The sequence below is a fragment of the Drosophila miranda genome, chromosome XR (assembly GCF_003369915.1).
Source record: "Drosophila miranda strain MSH22 chromosome XR, D.miranda_PacBio2.1, whole genome shotgun sequence".
In the NCBI taxonomy this organism is placed as follows: domain Eukaryota; kingdom Metazoa; phylum Arthropoda; class Insecta; order Diptera; family Drosophilidae; genus Drosophila; species Drosophila miranda.
Window position 1 is genome coordinate 941,218 of NC_046674.1, and position 19,555 is coordinate 960,772.

The 19,555-nt window shown below is 52.3% G+C and overlaps 3 protein-coding genes across 5 annotated transcripts in view; 2 read left to right on the top strand and 1 right to left on the bottom strand.

Moving 5' to 3' along the window:
- Positions 1–19,555, bottom strand: part of LOC108152853 — a 33,287-nt gene that overhangs the window by 3,530 nt on the left and 10,202 nt on the right. For all 3 annotated transcript variants that reach the window (XM_033386868.1, XM_017282472.2, XM_017282471.2), the window contains exons 3-7: positions 5,370–5,593; positions 988–1,132; positions 800–922; positions 574–732; positions 36–495 (exon numbers count right to left, since the gene is read on the bottom strand). In XM_033386868.1, coding sequence (XP_033242759.1) covers positions 275–495; positions 574–732; positions 800–922; positions 988–1,132; positions 5,370–5,593 — 872 coding nt within the window. In that variant the 3' untranslated portion in view covers positions 36–274. The remainder of the gene's footprint in view (positions 1–35; positions 496–573; positions 733–799; positions 923–987; positions 1,133–5,369; positions 5,594–19,555) is intronic.
- LOC108152854 (ubiquitin-conjugating enzyme E2-22 kDa-like) lies at positions 7,845–8,749 on the top strand. Its single transcript, XM_017282473.2, has 2 exons — positions 7,845–8,145; positions 8,212–8,749. Exons 1-2 carry the CDS (start codon positions 7,930–7,932, stop codon positions 8,590–8,592), a joined length of 597 nt encoding a protein of 198 aa, XP_017137962.1. The 5' UTR covers positions 7,845–7,929; the 3' UTR covers positions 8,593–8,749.
- On the top strand, positions 11,579–15,470 carry LOC108152852 (gustatory receptor 68a). Its single transcript, XM_033386867.1, has one exon. The coding sequence runs from the start codon at positions 14,044–14,046 to the stop codon at positions 15,421–15,423; it is 1,380 nt and encodes a 459-aa protein (XP_033242758.1). The 5' UTR covers positions 11,579–14,043; the 3' UTR covers positions 15,424–15,470.

Genomic DNA, 19,555 nt, shown 5'->3' on the forward strand with positions numbered 1-19,555 from the left:
ATCATTCTCGGATCCCTATCAGCTTTTGTACTCACTTCATTTAATGCTCTGCAAATATCCATAATTTTACTTATTCAAGTACAGATTATTGTGCTCAAGTCAAATTGGTTCCGTTCCTTCACAGTGCCCTCGTGCCACGATGTTGCCAGATCCTAGACGAACCATTCGTCCTTCTGGGCAGCACCGGCATTGGCGGCATTGGCGCTCTGGTGATTGCCGGAGCCGGCAATGTTCGTCTGGCTGAGGCCGGCAGAGTTTTGTGAAAGATCTTGACCTAATTGACGGAATTTGCCAAGCACCAAATGGGACGGACTTTGGTGGCCATCTTCAAGTAGTTGTGTGGAATGCGGTGGTACCCGGATGGTCCCGCAGGGTGATGCCAGTTTCCCGACTGTGCTGGCAGTTGTGTGTGCTCCCTCGTCAGCGTACCGCCGACACTAATGCCATGGTAGTGCAGATGTTTCGACGACCCATTTGTGTCGGCATTGTGGTGTACTGCAAAGATGGATAGATTGGATTCGACAGGATTAGTGCCCGCTGGCATTTCGATGCCCTTTGGCTGCTTCGTCTTACGCTGGAGAGCGGTGTTCTGGTTGGAGGCATTCTCGTCCTGGCGCCGACACACGCAGATGGCCACGGCCACGATGAGCGCACTCAGGACGAGCAGGACGCCGACAACGATTAGGACGAACCAGGTCATGTCCATTCCGAACACGGTGCTGCTCGCCTCGCCTGCAAAGAGTGAATGAAAAGTGCTGGAGGTCCGGAAGGGAATGGACTTATCGTGGACTCGACTTACTCTGGCAGAGGTTCTGCACCGATTCGTCCGAGTTGTCGCCGCAGTGATTGACGCCGTCGCAGAGCAGATCGGGATGTATGCAGAACTCGCGCGTGGCGCAGGTGAAGTCCTTGCAGGTGTGCTCTGAAAGTGGGATGGAATCGAAGCGGTACTGCCGACTGCCACAGGCGCGGACCATCTGTACTTACTGGGATCCTTGACCGACGTTATCACCAGCTTGAAGCCGTTCGCATCTGTGCCCCAGCCATCGGTCACGTACTTCAGGGTCACGAAATTCGTGCGCGTCAGCAGCGCGTTGACGGTGTTCTTTGTGTTCCGGCACGAGATGTCGATCTGCAAAGGGTAATCCCAATATTATCATGCTCCTGGTGCAGCCAATCAAGTGCTGAAGAAATACTTTCTTAATATTTAAGTTAAATATTGATGTTTTTTTTTGGAAATTGTGCAACTTTTCCCACTGTCGTCTGTTGGTTTGGTCACGTTATCGTCGTCGTCGTCGTCGTCGTCGTCGTCATCCTCATCGTCGACGCCGCAGAGTGCAAAATGATGATGACGGCTGCTCCCCCAGCCCCAGCCCCACCTCCTGTGGCACGTGTATGCGTCACGTAGTCTGCTTTTTTCACCCGAACCCGCACCGCACCCTTTTCCATTGCTGTGTAAATTTGTAATGTTGTTGGTTTTTGCCTCATGAAAGTTCCACCAAGGGTTCATCAACTGCCTCCCCGCCTGCCCGCCGCCCCCGACCCACCGCAGGAGACGTTTGTAGGCTTTGCTGTGGCTGCTTTTCTTGACACAACGTTCTGGTCCTGGTCCTGATTCTGGTCCTGATTCTGGTTCGTGTGTCGTTGTGTCCGGGGGTGTGGCAGCCTGCATCTTCGACGTGGCGCGCTTTGTGCCATATTTTAATTTTGTTGCAGCCCGAAAATGTAAACTTTTCTCCGCAGCTTTTTTTGCGGCCACCCCGCCCCACCCCGCCCCTCTCTGACCGCCTCGCTTTGTGTCACTCCCCCTCCGCCTCCCTCTGCCATGTGTGTGTGTGTGTGTGTGTGCTGGAACGTTTTAATTTTGGATTTTTGCGGCTTCCCCCCCCCCACTGATGCAGTGACAACTCCCTTTGTCGAAAACTATTTACATGTTCGCAAAATTGTATTCGGTTTCGGTCCTGGACCGGTCCTGCCTGCCTTTGCTGTGGCCGGCGAGCAGCAAATTTGCATACTTTCGCCACTTTGCCGGCTCCGGCGAGGAGTGACTCGAGTGGCAGTCCAATTCATAAATCCTGCCCATTCACCCAGGCAGTGCGGGGTGGGGGGAAACTTACGAAAGCTGCTTAGGTGGAAAATACCGCAGGTCGACTGCTTCTTAACTTTTGCATCCTTCAGATACCAGTGGGGGACGGGCACTGCAAAACAACTCACTTGACAAATATACGTACGTGTATACACACTCGTGGATCCCCGCTTGGATGCTTATTGAAATGATTTCGATGGCAGCCGGGAAAAGGCGAGGGCGAGATTTGGTGGTGTTCCCCACCCAGAGCCAGAGGCCGAGACGTTTCTCTGGCATCGATTCGTCAGAGATTCTACTATCAAGCATCCCCATATCTACATACATATGTGTATCTGCAATCATAGTTCCCTCTATGTGGTCAGGCTCCTCTCGTCCTGATAGCGCTCATCAATGAGTGCAATGCTTTCGGTCCTTCTGTACTTGGGTCCTTCGAATGGTTCAGGTTCTGTCAGTAAAGTGGAACGAGCATGCGGGCCTTGTCTGGATTTAAGACCGTGTGCTCCAGGCCCCCATGCCCATGCCCATGCCCATGCCCATGCCCAACCCATAAAAACCCATCAAGAGCGACAACGCCTGTTGAACTCGTCCCGTGTTGTCCCTGTTCTCTCGTTGGAAATCGGCTGGGCGGTTTTACGATACTTTCGCTTTTATGGCTCTTCGCCTCCTAACTTATTTACGATGAGCTTTCGTTATTTGGTTTGGCCAAAGGGAGCAACGCCTCAAATCACAGTTGACTTCCTGCTCCCAGGCCCCATCGCCCCATCGCTCCATCGCCCCAGTGGTCCTTGCCATCTCTTCCTGCCGTCATATGTACTCGGCTTTCATAATTAAAGTTAATTCAGTTGCCATCGATATTGACGTTCTCGTTAAGGACGCTGGCTGCTGGCTGCTGGCTCCCCGTCAGATACATACATAACTCTCTCCAAGGGCTAGCATTATGGGCCCGTTTCGACCGCAATTTCGACTCACTTCAGCGGTTCGAGTCTTTGAACCGGCACAAACAATGCCACAATTTATGGACTTTGTTTTCTTTGCTTAAAGACCTTGGAAGGTCCGTCATACTACGGATGTGGAGCTGCAGTAATGCAGATCTATCCGAAAGCCGAAAGCTGTCTACTCTGGCTGCTGCTTTTGATTCAGTTCAAAGTGTGACTCATGTGGTCCTCATGTGACTCCCCGGTAGCCCAAATCGGAATGCCTCGTACACCCGGCCCGGGAGTGGGAGTGGGACTGAGCCGGGGCATGTGGCATGTGGCAGGTGGCAGGTGGCAGGTGACATAGAGCTTTGGCAGTGGCCCAGTGCTGGCGCCGCTCTAAAATGAGGTCGTGCCAGAGAGGCGACAAAAAATGACAGCCAGAGCGTTCCGGCGTTCCGCAGCGGAATTTCTTCTGTTTCCATAAATTTCAAGGTTTCCTCTGGGAGGGGTGGGGAGGGGAGGGGAGGGGCTCCTGGCTGCATATTTCTAATTTTCTAGCTGAACATTTTTATGCATATTTTTTAGTGGCGCCATCGCTGCTCTGCTTCCTTTTGGCAAATAAAGGATTTGGCTTATGCGCGCTCTATTTGTGGCCACTTTCCTACTTGCCTCACGCTGCACACACACACACATAGACCCCCCCCCCCCCTACCCCCGCATTAAATAATGCAGTGTGGGCGGGGGAATGAAAAATGGAAATTGTTGCTGATAAAATCACAGAGAGCCATCAGCAGAAGGAGGAGAAGAAGGAGGGGCAGGAGGGGCAGGAGGAGGAGTTGGCAGCTTGCAGCCTTCGCCGCATTGCAGCCGCAGTGGAGCCGTGGAACCGCAACGGCAGCCCCCCCGCCCCTCCCTCCGCTCCCTCTTTACTGGCTGTCATCATTGCAAATGTTGCAGCGACAAAATTATGCCTTTGTGTGTGACTGTCTGTGTCTGTGTGTGTGTGTGTGTTGGCAGAGCGGAAGCCCCACAGGGATTGAACCTAAAATGTCAGAAGCATCAACGTGATCTGGATAATGCGGTAGCTGTGGCCGGGTGCATGTGGGTGCATGTGGGTGCATGTGGGTGGGTGGCTGCAGCAGTGCAACTCACAGTTGGCCAGCAAATTGTGGTGCTTTGCCACACCACCCTCCCCCGGCCCGGCCCCGGCCCGGCCCCGGCCCCGCCCCCGCTCTCGCCACGGCCTTCGGCTGTGGCAAACTAAGCAATGATTGGCCTTAACTATCGGCATGTGATGCAATTTCTGATATACTCGTACGTACGTACGTACGTACGTACAGTGTGTACTCGTATCTTGTATCTATGCAGGAATCGCTCGATTCCCCGAACGTTACTCCCCCCAGGGAGGTATCCCTTTAATTGATTTGGGGAATGCCTGCCCCGGCAACAAGAAATCGCATAAGAACTGCCATGAAACGGGAGCGCAGGGGATACAGATATGTTTCTATCTGTGCAACGAATGAAATTTGATTTGCTAATTCCCTGTGAATGTATATGGATCCATGGCTTCGACGTGTAAGCATTAGAATAAATATTTATACTCGAGTGCCTCCCATGGCGAGGGTTCGATGCACACTAAGTACTCCCCGAAGGGGCATACTGGGGCGTACTGGCACCTGCTTCAAAACATATGTACGTACGTTTGCTCGGTTCCAATTTGAGTTGTCTGCTTTACAGTTCAGCTCCTAATAATTCAATCTACTGTGCGCAAACAGAGACGCCCACTCCACCCTTGGATATACACAATTACTGTTCCCTGACATGGCAGCAGGCAGCAGGCGGCAGGCGGCAGACGGCAGACGGCAGGCAGCTCACATGTGTACCGATTTGCATACTCCCATCGATGGCATCCCCATCCACAGGATGCGCTGTGATTACCAGTGTACAGTCGGTCTTCGATATATGGGTACATTCGGGACGTTCTGATCATTTTTGGGGCTTCAAAGAAGTCTAATTTGGGATCGGGCAGCGCCTGCCCGGTGGCACCAGGCAAGTTTGTATCACAATCTAATTGTTCGCCTCGACCTCCCCCTCCCCCCTCCACGGGGGATAAGCTATTGCCGAGCAAATCAATAAAGGCAATAAAGGATCCCACCACCTATGCAAATATGGGCTTAGATGGTGGGATCCGCTTCCTTTTCGATTTGCATATGCAAATTAGCGTTTTTGCTAATAAAAATGTGTGACACGTAGCCGTTCCCATCCTCCCCCAAAGAACAGACACAGAGACGTGGTTGGCCGGGATTCAGGTAGCCCCCAAAGCAATTATGCTGAAAAGGATCAAGAGATGGCACGGTGGGACTTACCTTGGGCGTGGAGACGGCATGGGCTCCGTCGTAGACCAGCAGGTGGTCGTTGCAGTCCAGCTGGAGCATGTCGAAGCGGAGCATGAAGCGCTGCAGCACCGAGTGCGTCTGGAACGTGATGATGCAGTCCAGATTGCGCTCGTTCTGGGACCAGAGAACGGCTCCGTCGATCTTACGGTAGAGCTGCTGCAGAAAGTGATTCTTGCACAGCGACTGCATGTAATCTGCGGAACAGAACGGAGAGAGCCACCAGCAGTCGGTTATTGATTATTACACATACACATGCACATATATGCACGTATCTATCGGATATGGAAAAGCGTTGGGTTGGGCTTCTGTGGCCTACAAGCCTCAGACCCAGACTCCCTCACAATCTCCGGAGCCCGCCATCTTGGGGCTCTGCGGGCCACTTCCTTTGCCTTAATGGCGGGGCGTCTCGTGCGCTGCGCCGGAAAATGTGCACTTACGTTTTAATGGAGGGATGAAAAATTCATTTACGCTTCGTTTCGCGTGCTACTTGCTCCCGTGCTTGTTTCCCGTGCGCACCAGTTGCGTTTCTGCCCAGAAGCCGCCCGACTGCACTTCACTGACTGTGTACATACCCGTACTCGCTTATGTGTACTGTAAGGTGTACATATGTACGTGCATAATAGTTCATCAAATATGCATCACCATACATACATACACACGCTAATGCCTAATCTGGACTCTTAATGCCCATAGGAGGACAAGGACTCGACTAAATAGATCATTGAAATGGCAGAGAGATCGTTTAACTCCATTCTTTCCTTGGCTAATGGGCAATTCCAATTAAATAATATATAATGCACTTTAATTTTCCACTTTTAGCCTTCAGAAGCCATAGAGACAGCTCCGGCACTCTTGGTGATTCGCGCTGAGGGTCAATCAAAATCAGCTAATGACCAGCGCCAGCGCCAGCGCCAAGAACTGTGCGCGGAGAAGCCATCTGCTGGAAAGTAGTTCCGCGTTGTTTAAGCAACTTTTAATTAGTTTGATGGCGAAAACTATAGCGCTTAAGTGCGAAATGCATTAACAGGGAACGAGGGCCATTTCCAGGAGCTACTGATGGCTGGACGTCGGCGCGCATGCAAATGAAGCCGCCGGGCACGGCCAGACTCCGGCAGTTCCGGCAGCAATAAAGCCAACGCGTGCCAGGGCCAGGACGATGACTCCAGTTACGGTCCGTGGCCGGCCTTTAATGGAAGCCAGCTCCGGGGGTGGGCAGCGGGGGGTGTGTGGCAGCACAGCACTGTGGGGCTTACGTGCGCCTGATTTCAGGCAATTTCCTGCTTAGCAACCGCTTCCGTTCCCGCCGCTGCCGCCGTCGCCACCGCCGCCGCCGCCACTAATTCAATTTCTCTCCAATAAAACGCACAAGATGACGACGCATCAACGCCGGGGCGGTTGGAGGAGGGCGACGTGAGAGGGAGGCGAGAGCAGAGAAGGAACGGCGAAGGAATTTACTACAAATTCGTTTTACGCCTTGCACACACTCCTCGTACTCCGCAGGAGAATGGCAGAGAGAGCGGAGATGGAAGAGACGTAGTAATATGAGGTGAGGTCTTCCAAGGATAGCAGGGCTCCCACCATAAGTAGTAGTAGTAGTAGTAGAAATGTGCCTCACCTTATCTAAGGGACCTTGGAAACTTGGACTACCGAAAGAAGGCCCCCAATCATGTGTGGCTACATCTCTTTCTCTCTCCCTCTCTCTCTTTATTTCTTTCTCGTGGTAAATGCCTTATTTTCGGTCGCAAATGTTGTTGTCCCCGCGTTGCCAACTTCAAAATTGAATTCACAATTGGATTGTGAATGTCTGACGGGGACGGGGATGGGGATGGGGACGGGGATGGGGACAGGGACCGCCGCCAGCCCTTTGTTTCAGCTCCTGCCCTGTCAGGTGCAGACCCGCCCCGCCCTATGGGCTCATGGCGAGGGAGACAGTTTCTCCTGCTTTATATGTAATTGGCAATTTAGTTACACATTTCTCTTTGATCTCCGCCAAAGTAAATAGCAGAGAAAGGCAAGGAAATGGGCCTTTGGCGGTGGGGGGGTTCTTGCCTCCTGTGCTACCTGCGAAAATTGGACACAAGCCAGTTGCCGAGTAACTTTCAGTGGGCCTTCCAGAAGTGAAAAATGCTGAAAGCTCTTTGAGCTCTTGGTACCACATTGTAGGTGCTAGGAGCAGCCAAATATACCGTTTGACTCTCAGAAATATGTTTAACAAGACCCTAAAACCTCTTGTGATTAAGATTCACGAAATTGCGACGTGCTCACACGCACATTTTCTGTTCTGTAGGTTCCTTCTGCTCCACTTCGCATGTTGGTTGCATTATTTGCTCTAGGGTGCAACTGGGCATCCATGCGTCTTGTTATATATTAGAATTAAGAGAAAAAAGAATTTATAATCACATTTAGCTTTGTCGTTTGTGTGTTGAAATTCATATCAAAAAGGCAAGCCAGGAGTTGGGAGCCAGCTCGGAACGATTGCAGGTATTGAAACAACAAAATAAAAAAACAACAACAGATCCACAAAAAAATCATGGCGAGTACAGCTGTTTCACGGATAAAGAGTGAGCTGGAGGAACTCCTACACAGCGAGGAGATCGAGCGGTGTCCCATAAAAATCGAACGGGTCAACGGCAGTTGGACAGATCTGAGGGGCGAGATAAGCGGCCCCCCCAACACGCCATACGAGGGGGGGAAGTATACACTGGAAATAAAAGTGCCCGAGGAGTATCCGGACAGTCCACCGAAGGTGAGTTTCCGCAAAGCGGCACTGCAGCACAGGTAGATGGCTTAAATGAACTGCATCTTGTGGCAGGTTCGTTTTATGACGCTCATTTGGCACCCGAACGTCTCGTTCGTGACTGGCACCATTTGCCCGGACATACTCGAGGACAAGTGGGCAGCGGCGATGACGCTGCGCACGGCGATGCTGTCTCTGCAGGCCTTGTTGGCCGCTGCCCAGCCGGATCCACGGAGCTCCTTGGTGGCATACCAGTTCAGGAACCAGCACGATCTGTTTCTGCGTACCGCCAAGCACTGGACCCATGCCTACGCCGGCGGTCCGCACACCTTTCCCGAGTTCGACTCAAAAATCCAGCTTCTCGTCGAAAAGGGCTTCGCCGAGGATGATGCGCGCAGCGTCCTCTCGAGTGAGAACTGGAACTTGGACAAGGCAACGGAGTGCCTGGTCAGTTAGCTTGCTAAGGCCACAGTAGTACTCGCAAGAAACACAACAACGCTAACAGCTTCCGAAAATACCACTAAATTGAAGCAACATTTTCGATTATCCACCAGATGTAACGCGACCAGATACTGATAGTGGAGACTAGATAAATTCGTTGTACCCCCTCCCACTCGCACACAAAATTCTATATGCAGTAATTGCATTATTTGGTTTTAAATTAAATGCGTAAGCCTTTCGTTTCTCTTACGCAATACTACCCATGCAACCGTTTACAGAGGCATGTTAATTTAGAGGCGAGCCAACAGCGACAGAGCAAACTGTAACAGGGCTGTAAGTCTAGCAGCGAGCTAACAGCGAAAGAACACGAGAGTAACATCATTTGTCTGTGATCTACTCAGCCATGCTCTTGCTCGGCCACAAACATCCGATTTCGTTCTTTGCTGTGTGATAGGGAGGGATGGCCGATCTGCAAGCCGAGCTTTGACTCGCCTACGCTGCTCTGCCGCACCGCTCTGCTCTCACCGGCCACTAACTTTCGCTCGTTCTTTGCTGGGAGAGCAAGAAGCTTTTTGCCGCCCACGCTGCTGCACTCTCTTCACAGCTTTATCAGTTTCCCCCGGTCTCTTCTTTAATCACCAGTTTAATGAAATGCGCCCGTACCGAAATGCACTGATTTCACTGTGATCACCTGTGTACAAATACATACATACATACATATGGACTTCGAGCTAATTCGGCCGCTAACTTTTGCTCTCGCTTTTGCTGTGAGTCGGGGAGAGAGAAACAAAGACCGACTTCTAAGCAAAGCTCTGATCTGCATACACATTCACGCTTATCACAGCCTTCTCAGTTTCCCCCCCGCTCCCTCATTCAAAGCGGTTATTTAAGTCACGCGTTTCATGTTTTGCCGGCGGCAAAATGCAACTCAAGTGAAAAAACGCAGAATAATTGACTTTTTTTACGAAAATATCGATTTGTTGTGCACCCCGAGACCTTGTGCGTGTTTGTGGGTGGTAATTCATTTTAAATAATTTCTTTGTGTGTGTGAAAAAATGGTTTATTTTTTTTTTTAGCTTTTTTTGAAAAAAATTATCAGTGATCAGTGCAAAATGAAACGGGAAATAATTTTATTTAAAAAATTTTTTTTTTTTTTTTTCTTGGAAACAGATCAGTGATTGCACTAAAATCAATCGAATAAAGACTCCATGAGGTCTTAAGGTGTCAGTGTGTGTGTGTGTGATAACTCATATTTATTTTAAGTGTTTGTGTGTGTGTGTGTGAAAACAACAGCAAGACAATGAAAGGAACAGCAAATAATATTCAACGCTATGGCATTATGGGAACAGGTGAGTCCTTCTGTCTTGCATTTCTCCTTATACTGTTTTTCTCTATTTTCTCTTCAATTTTTCTTATTACACATATTTCTATTTTCCGCATATATACATATGTATTTTCTATAACTCTATTTTTGATAATTACATTTTCTCGTAATTCCGCAGAATCCTCAATTTTCGTATTTAGTTCTTTTTTTTTGTGATTTTTCTAGTGTTTTAGTTAATTGTTTTTCAGGTAAAAAGCAAACAGTTCCGGAATTGGAGTTATTGTAGAGTCCAATTGTCCCCATTATCCCCTCTCCATAAACAATTTTTTACTGTTAATTGTAACAGGCTGTCGATAGGCGATATCCAAAGTTGTGTTATCGCCACATACGGCGTGTGTTGGAGTGCAAACTGTACTTTCCGACAGCCACAGATGCATCTGCATCCCATGTGTGTAATGGGATGGGAATAGCAGTGGGAATGGGAATGGATTGGCGAAAAGCGAGATATAGAATGTCTGCCACAGACATATGGGAAGGGAGAGGAGAGGCGGAGGAGGAGGAGGAGGAGAGGTGGGCAGCAGAGTGGATGAGATGGATGGAGACACTTGCAAAATATCAATTACGTTGTGGAGTGGAAATACAGAGCAGAGTGCTCGGATGCTATTTCCGCTACAAGTACCGGGCATCATTGGCTCCCGGGCAAGCCAACGGGGTATGGAATGGCATAGAATGGAAAGGAATGGAATGGAATGGAATCCTTCAATCATTTCTGGCCAGGAGCGGCCTAGAGCTGCTCTGCCTCAGCTTACCCATGTGTAGCAGGAGTGTGTACTGGGATTATCGTGCAGCAGCGCTGCGCTGAACCGAACTCTTCCCTGATCCCCACAGGGACCAAGACGAGCAGAGAGATAGACAGCAGAAGGAGGACGCAGGACGCAGGACGCAGGACGGAGGTTGGAGGACAGGCACAGCAAATCGTAGCTGCCTCGGGCTGTCGGGACTGTCGGGTCTGTCGGGTCTGTCGGGTCTGTGCGGAGCGAAAGACAAACGAAAGCCGCGCGGAGCGTTGAAGCCCATGTGACATACCCGACACCCCCAGCAGGAGCCACGGCAGATACATTTTCTATAAATTAAGGCTTTTCTGTCACAAATGTCGGGGGAGCAAAGGGAAAACAATTCCATTTGCCGCCGGGGGGGAGTGTGTGGAGCGGAAGGTAGTCGCGGATCTGCCAGATGGAATTGCAACATGCCTCAAGTTCAGCTCCAGGTCCTCCTACTCCTACTCCTCCTCCTCATCCTACTCCTCATCTCCATCACACAGACACTGGGACTCACAAATGTGCAGAAGTGTCTTTATCTCCACTTTGTTTATGCACTCGAGGAAGAGATAGAGAGAGAGAGAGGGAGAGGGATGGGGCGAGCACTGGGTGTGGCAGATGGCAGATGGCAGATGGCAGATGGCAGTACACACAAAAAAAAACCACAGAGCAGGGAAAAATGGCATTTCCGAAATTAGGGATAATGCCTGGCTTAATGGGCGAATGTGTCCCACATCAAAACGGAAGACAGATACCTCGTCGGACAGTCGAATGCTGGAATATCTACGGGTATTGCTACTCAAAATGTGTCCCCTTTCTCCCCCCGGTGCCCCCGGCCGGCAGGAGCCTCATCTGTCGGCTCGGTTAAGGGTGGGGTGGGGCGGGGCGGGGGATTATTCGGTCGGAATATCATTTGTTCACATTAAAGCACTGGCGAAAGGATTAAAATTAGCATAATTAATTCGTGGGATTTCCCAGTCGCGCTCTCCGCCCGCCCGCGTTATTAATCGACTAATAATGCCCGCCCAGTCTTTTTTTGGCCCGAAGACACCAGAAGGAACCTTGGAGCCCTGGACAACCCTCCGATGGTGCGGCCAAACCACACGAAAACACCACTGGCCCACAGAGCAACCTCCTCATAGCTCGCGGGACCCGGAATCGCACTGGTAATGGCCCTCGCAGGAGCCAGTCCCGGCAGGAGCTCCGCAGCTTAATGCTTCCGGCCGGGGGAACGGCACTGGGCTCTGTCCGGATGTGCTTGGTGGTCTTTAATGCGTTCACCCCAGACCCCAAGCTGCAGTCCCATCCTGTCGCACATCCCACGTCCCACATCCCTGGACGGTTGATGTCTTTACTTCGGCCTCGGCTTTGGGTTGCTTTGAGGAAAATGATGTTTACTCTGCTGACACGCTCGTCTAATTCCGTCCGCATCCCTCGAACACACACACACTCTGGGGCTCTGGGGCTCTGGGACTCCCCGGACTCCCCGGAGCCCCGCCACACGCATGGAATGGAAGGTGGCGCCCAGAGCCACATTCGCAAATAAACGAATCTTTGGCGAATGTTTCCGCATTTCCCCGGCACCACCTTTGAGATGTTCGATGAGTCTCTCCTTCGGCTAGACAAATATTGAGTACAGCTCCTTGGAAGCTGGAACTACTCCCTGCCCAGGCAAGGAGGAGCCCCGCCCAGGGTACGTGGTACGTATAATCACGGAGCAGGACAAACATCCTCAATGTGTGTTTAAAATGCAGCGCAAGGATGCGTCTGAGGAATGTTTCCTGCTCGCGTTAGAGGACTTCTGCAGTCGGCCTCCCAAGGGACTTCCCAGCAAACACGAAGATAACTTAATGGCTTATTTCTGACGATTTCGGGGGCCTCAATCCAGGAGTCCAGGAGGACTACGTTGCACACAAGTCCTGTCTGAGTATCTGCGCTTTCGGCGCCTTCAAAACTCGAATGTGCCTCAGTTTTAACGAATCGGTAATCGCATTAATGTTCTCAGACGCACTACAGCCCGAGGACAGTCTCCAAGAACAGAGGGTTCCCCGGACATCCATTGACAGACCTTCGCAGACTTCCACCGAACCCAGACCCTGACCTGACCCGGCCCGACCCGAACCGACCCGACCATCGACATTGAAATGCAAATTTAATGTAAATGTTTTAAACTAATTTTCAGTGATTATGCAAAACCGCAAATAAATCTGCAGCAGTGGAGCCCCAGTTGCTCAGTCGAAGCCGGGCATATCCGAGGATGCTGCTACCGTAGATGCCACAAGGAGTGGCAGCAGCAACAACGGAACGCACCGAAACCACAGCAGGAGCCAGCTCGGTGCGTGCCCCAAAAGCCCCGGAGCCATGGGGCATGGGGGAATGTGGTGCTTTGTGGCAAAAACTTTGCCTGGAAATCTGCTCGGTTTTCGATCATCTGCTCCCGCTTCAGTCCTTCTGCAGCCCAGGTCCAGGTCCAGGTCCAGGTCCGGGTCCGGGTCCAGGCCCTGGCTCTGCCACGTCCGGATGTGCCGGGGCAAGTTGGTTGCAACAAAATAATTTCGCTGGCTCGTTTGTCAAACTAATGGCAGGAATTTGAGCAATTTAAGCAACAAAGGTTAAACAATGAATTTCCTGTGCTCCAATATTGAATTTTGCTGGCCCCCAATGACCCCGGGCGTCCGTGTGATGTCATCATCGTACCACCCACTGCTCCTCGGCTCCTCGGCTCCTCGGCTCCACTCGCCATGTCCCAGGCCCTCGCTCTCGGTTGACTAAGCTGGAGCCTGGCTCCGACAGCCGACAGCCGACAGCCGACGGCCGACGGCCGACAGCTGGTGCCGGACTCACACGCTCCATTAGCGCGACCAAAATTCGATGGCATCTTTTGTGGACTCGGCCCCGGATTGGGCCAGATGACGCCTCCGGGCTTTTGCTTTGCCGCTGCCTCCGTCGCAGCGAGCGGAGGGCTGCCCTAATGAAATAATTGAAGTAAATGCCTTTCGCACCAGCGATTTCCTCCGTTTCCATTGCCATTTCCATCCAGCGCCGCTCATCCGTGGCGTGGCCGCCGCACTTCCCGGCGGTTTGCATAATGAGCATAATCCCTGCACGGCCACGCCTGTCCCCGGGGGCTGTCCGTCAAACCGTCACCGTCCACCGTCGACGGTTTGTCAAAGTAATTGGCCAATTTGCGGGACGCATTGGGAGCCGCTTTCGAGCTCCACGATTATGAGCATTATGAGCAATTACCCAATGAATTTTCACTTTCCACCCGAAACTGCAGCTGATGGGACCCGCCGATGAGCCCCTGGACTCGGTGAGGAATCAATGGTGAAAGCAATAGTGCAGGCAGGTGATCGATTCCCAATGTACAGCATTTCCATTACCCAGAGGTCTATTAAATGCCTGTCAATTTCAGCTAATGAACTAGGAACCTGGCCTACAGGCCTACAGGCCTACGACCTCCGCTCGAGTCCGCCATACTGGGTCTGCTGCTCGAAGGACCAACAACAGACGACGGACGGAATGAAAATCCTGGACGACATCAGGGCCATGGCCCTGCCCACGCAGGTGTGCGGCCTGCTGCCCTTCTTCAGCGGCGAGAATGAGGAGAACTTTCGGCTGGGCAGATGGGGCCGGTGGTACGGCCGGGGGGTGGCCGCCCTGCTGCTGGTCAGCTCGGCGCTGCTGTGCCAGGACGTGCTGTTCGCCTCGCAGGAGTACAGGCTGGTGGCCAGCTCCCTGGGCGACACCGAGGAGATCAATCGCACCATCGAGACGCTCTTCTGCATCTGCAGCTACACGATGATGGTGCTCTCCAGCGTGCACAACGGGTCCAAGCACTGGGGCACCCTGCGGGACGTGGCCAGGATCGACGAGTACCTGGAGGCGAACGGCTTCAGGGAGAGCTACAGCTGCCGCCTGCCGGGGGCCCTGGTGGCCGCGACCTCGACGAGCGTGGTGCTGGTGGCCTTCTACTACGTCCACTTCCTGAGCGGCATCGGGGCCAGGCGGCAGTGCGTCCTGATGCTGGTCTACAGCCTGCAGATGCTCTACTCGGGCGTGTTCGCCGTCTATCTGCGCACCGTCCTCAAGAGCCTGGCCCTGCGCATCGAGTTCCTCAACCGGCGGCTGGACGAGTTCACGCGCCAGGAGGGCCCCGGCGGGCGGAGGAGCGACCGCGAGAACTGGCGCGAGCTGAGCAACCTGATCGAGGTGTTCTGCAAGCTGCGCTACATCACGGAGAACATGAACTCCGTGGCCGGCGTGGGGCTGCTGTTCTTCTTCGGCTTCGCCTTCTACACGGTCACGAACCAGAGCTACCTGGCCTTCTCCACGCTGACCGCCAGGTCGTCCAGCGAGCACCCGGACTTGGCCGACACCATGGGCCTGTCCTGCGCCTGGGTCCTGGCCGAGGCCGTAACCATGGCCGTCATCTGCAGCTCCTGCGACTGCCTGGCCTCGGCGGCCAACACCACGTCCCAGATCCTGGCCCGCGTCTACGGCAAGAGCAAGGAGTTCCAGAACATCATCGACAAGTTCCTCACCAAAAGCATCAAGCAGGAGGTGCAGTTCACGGCCTACGGCTTCTTCGCCATCGACAACTCAACGCTCTTCAAGATCTTCTCGGCCGTCACCACGTATCTGGTCATCTTGGTGCAGTTCAAGCAGCTGGAGGACTCCAAGGTGGAGGAGGTTGAGGTGTGAATCAATAAAGAAAATAAGCGAGAGCTGCTATTTCTGGTGCCAGCTCCTGGGGAAACAAACATTGCATTGCGTAGATCCCATGAAATCATGAGAAGCGGCAGCAGTTTGCCCAAGGAGGCAGGGAGGCAAGGCGGGGCAAGGGGCCCGAGTCACTCGAGCGTGCAACGAAGATGAAGTGCCAGCCAAACTAATGAAAGAACTTTGAAATAGGCGTCAGCCAGGGAGATATGGGGGCCGAAATGGCCCAGCCAGACGATAAGATTCATTGAAGTTTGCCGACGCGTCGTCCTTCCTTCCGTTCCATTCCATTCCATTCCGTTCCATTCCGTTCCTGGGCAATAATCAAGCGAATTGTCGCCTCGCCTGTCATAATGTTTGAATAGTCAAAAGTTTGGCAAGTCCTTTTGCCGGGAATGTATTCCCTGAGAAAAGGACGGACTTGGGACACTTGTCCGGCCGGCCCCTCTCTATGGGGCTGCCTTCGACCCGATTGAACTGGGTTCCTTCTCTTTTCCCATTTTATGATTGAACAAACTTTGGCAGTTGCGATTGGCAATCGGGGCCAAAGGGCGAGTGGGGGCGGGGGGCAGGGGGCAGAGGACCAGTTTAATTATGCCAGGCTCAACTTTTCACTAAGAACTTGTCAAATAGCTCTCAACTTGTCGGCCCGGCTAGCCGGACACTCAATCCGGGCAGCAGATCACTGCCGGAGTCGGCAGAAATCCGCCAGGATAACTGATGGTCGTGTGGAAGCCCTGCCGGCGCGCTTTTGTTTATTTGCCTTTCGCAAATTGTTAATTAAATTTCTGCCCCCTGCCCCCTGCCCCTACCACCAGGGGCCGCCCCATCTGGCCTGGGCTTCGGCTCCGGCCTATAAAAGGGGCTTAACTATTTTTCGAAAATTATTCTTCTTATTTTTTTTTTTTATTATTAATTCCATTTTTGCAGCCGCGGCGAATCTTTCGCTTCTTCTTCGTCGTCTTGCGAATTTTTTCTCTGGCTCTTCTTTGGCTCCTGCGACGCGAAAAACAAAGAGAAAACTTTTTGCATAGTTTCGGGATCCGAGCTGGGATCGACTTTGCCGTTAGTTTATTACGCCATTGTTGCTGTTGTTTTTCTTTTCTTTCTTTCATTATTGTTGCTTACTTACGAGCATTTCGCATTTCGCATTTCGCCGGGCTATTGTCTACGAGCTTCTTCTGGTAATATTTTTCTTTCAGCTCCGCCCGGAGCCGCCTCCAACGCCTTCAACGCCTCCAACGCCCCGTCCTGCACGGCCCTGCCCGTCCCGGGGACTCGGCCCGGCAGATAATTCTACGGCTTTGTTTAGCGGGCGCGCGAGTCCCCTCCGCACCGCCTAAGTGGATCACGCACCCACACCACCCACACACGGCACCCCACCCACCAGCACACAGCGCCACACAGCGCCACACAGGGCCGGCGATACAAAGCCCCATCCGGCGGACACGAAAGAGGTTTGGGACTCGGCATTTTCGTTGAATGGAATACAATTTTCTGTGCATTTGATTACAAAAGGGATTCGTGTGCTTAACCGGAGGCACAATGCGGGCGGGTGGAGGGAGGAGGGTGCATGTCCTTTTGTGGCCCGCTCCTTGCAGGACTACGCCTCGTCGTCTTGTCCGGGGCTTCTTGTGTCCACAGATTGCCCAAAAATAAATAAGGGAAAGTCGTGCCGGGATTATTTGGGGCAGCCCTGTGTCTTTCGAGGGCTTGCTGCGGCCAGAACAAGTGAGATTAGTGATTGGTGGAGCGCCTGGGCGCTGATGAGTTCCTTTGAGCTTGAATTATCCCTCTGGCCGGTCTGTAAGAAGTCCCTACCCGCAGAGGGGGTCATCTGTGATCCCAGGAACAGGGATTCCCCAATCTGCTGAGACTCGAAAGTGGCACGAGCTCTACAAAATCGACAATACTCGTGGTATTATGTGTGCATGAAGCGGTTTGGAATGGCAAGTGATTACTTGCCCCCTCGCCTCCCTCCAGCAGGCCCCGAAATGTTGATAAATGATCGCCCCACCCCCCCTCCTTCGGACCCAACAAACAAGCAATGTCGGTGGCAGCTCCCTGCCACCATGCCACCATGCCACGCGAGATGCCAACGCATCAATAGTCGATTTGGCTCCCTATTTGCTAACCCCCCCCCCGCATAGGAGCCCACTACAAATGGAATTTATTATGCTTCACCCGATTTGTGTCCTCTCGCTGCAATTTATCTTCCATAAACATTTATCTGCGCATTTGACTGTGACCCGACCCGCCAGCCAAGGATCGCTAAGCAGCTGAATCATGGTCGCCCGGGCAGGATTTATGGCGGCGCTGCGAGTAGAACAAAAGATCCCCAGAACTGAGCAGATTCACCGTTCCATAAATAGATCTGGAAAATCAATCATTGGACGTACTGTGGAATCAATAACGAGCATTGTCGGAGTCCATATATGCGCCTAGATATATCGAACATCAGCGTTCAAGTGCGGATCCGGACAGAGCCAAAGAAAGAGCCAAAGACAGAGCCAAAGACGGAGCCAAAGACAGAGCCAAAGACAGAGCCAAAGACAGAGCCAGAGACAGAGCCAAAGACTGAGCCAAAGACAGAGCCAAAGCCAAAGACAGAGCCAGAAATGGTGTGGATGCGGCTGCGGCTTGTTACGAATCTCATTTCGTATGCGGATGGATTTTAAGAAAATTAAAATTTATTGCCCCTGGAAAGCCTTTGGCTCCTTTTCATAATTTCAGCACCCAACCCCCAGGACCCTGGCTGGCTCTGGTCTCGTCTCTCGATGTACATGCCGCAGTGGACCAGTTGGTCCCACTGCCATTCCCACTGCCCCTTCCACTCCCCCTCCCATTTGCTCGTTCCTTCCACTGCAGGAGCAAATCCATTCATTCATATTTATGCCACACAAAGAGCAAAAGTTTTATGCCACTTCTTCGACGTCGACATTTGTTTTTCTCACAAATTTATTGGCAGTCGGCCATCGGGAAAGGGGAATCGGTGAACAGGTTGGGGGCGGGGCAGGCAACGTGACATATTTTATAAAAACGTATAATGCTCGCAATATTGCAAAAGAATCACACAATGGTGGGATGGTAGGGGGGAAGGGGAGGGGAGTGGCATGGGGCGAGGGGCGAGGGAGAGGGAGAGGGATGGGCGTGCGTGCTGTCAGGATTGGATCGGATCCCTTATCAAAACATACGCAATGCTGTCATTATAATAAAATTCCAGCTCAACGAAATAAATATCTGAGGCATTCGAATGCGGGGAGTCTCCGTGTACAGTGAGCACCAGCAGGAATGAACTATCGATGGCCATCCCTGGAGAAGTGCACTCGTATTCGTAGTCGGATTCGTATTCGTATGAAGTGCTCACACAAAGTAATTATGAAAACCACTTGCAAATGTGCCCCACACCCCACACCCCACACACACACACATCTCCCCCTATCTCGGTGTATTTACTTTTGTAAGTAACTGTTTGCAAGTGTTTGGGCAACACGGAGCTCGGAATGGGAGCCACAGAACAACAGCCAACAAGTTTGCCCCACACGAGAGTCGCTGCTCGTGCGAGTCATTATAAGTTACGCTAATCAACTTGAACGTGCGGCATGATGGGGGGGGGTGGGGGTGGTGGGGGCGTGGCAGTGGCTGTGGCTGTGCCTGGCAACCGGATGGCAGGCAGACGACACCGGTGCTTCTGTGGCGGGCAGAAGAGTGTTGAAGAAAGGACAGAGGAAATGACAATTCAAATTAAAGGCACCAGCCGTCGAGGGGTGGAGAAGCAGAGTAAATCGGGGGGGTGGGGGGACGTAGGAGAGCACTGTGGCAGGCAGGCAGGCCACGCCCCTCAACCGCCACCGCCACCGCCCTTCCTTTGCATTGCCACTTAACATGAAATTAATTATGAAACTTTTGTGCACAATTTTGTTGAACGAGTTGAAAAGTCTTCTTCAATGCTGCCGCCGGCAGAGGCAGAGGCGCAGGCACAGGCGACGCCAATGGGGGAGGGGCAGCAGCAGTGGAAGGGGAAGGGGAAACACGTACTAAGTATGTGGCCGGTAAAAAAGTAAACGCGCCCCGGCATGGAGCATGAAGCATGGAGCATGGGGCATGAGAAATT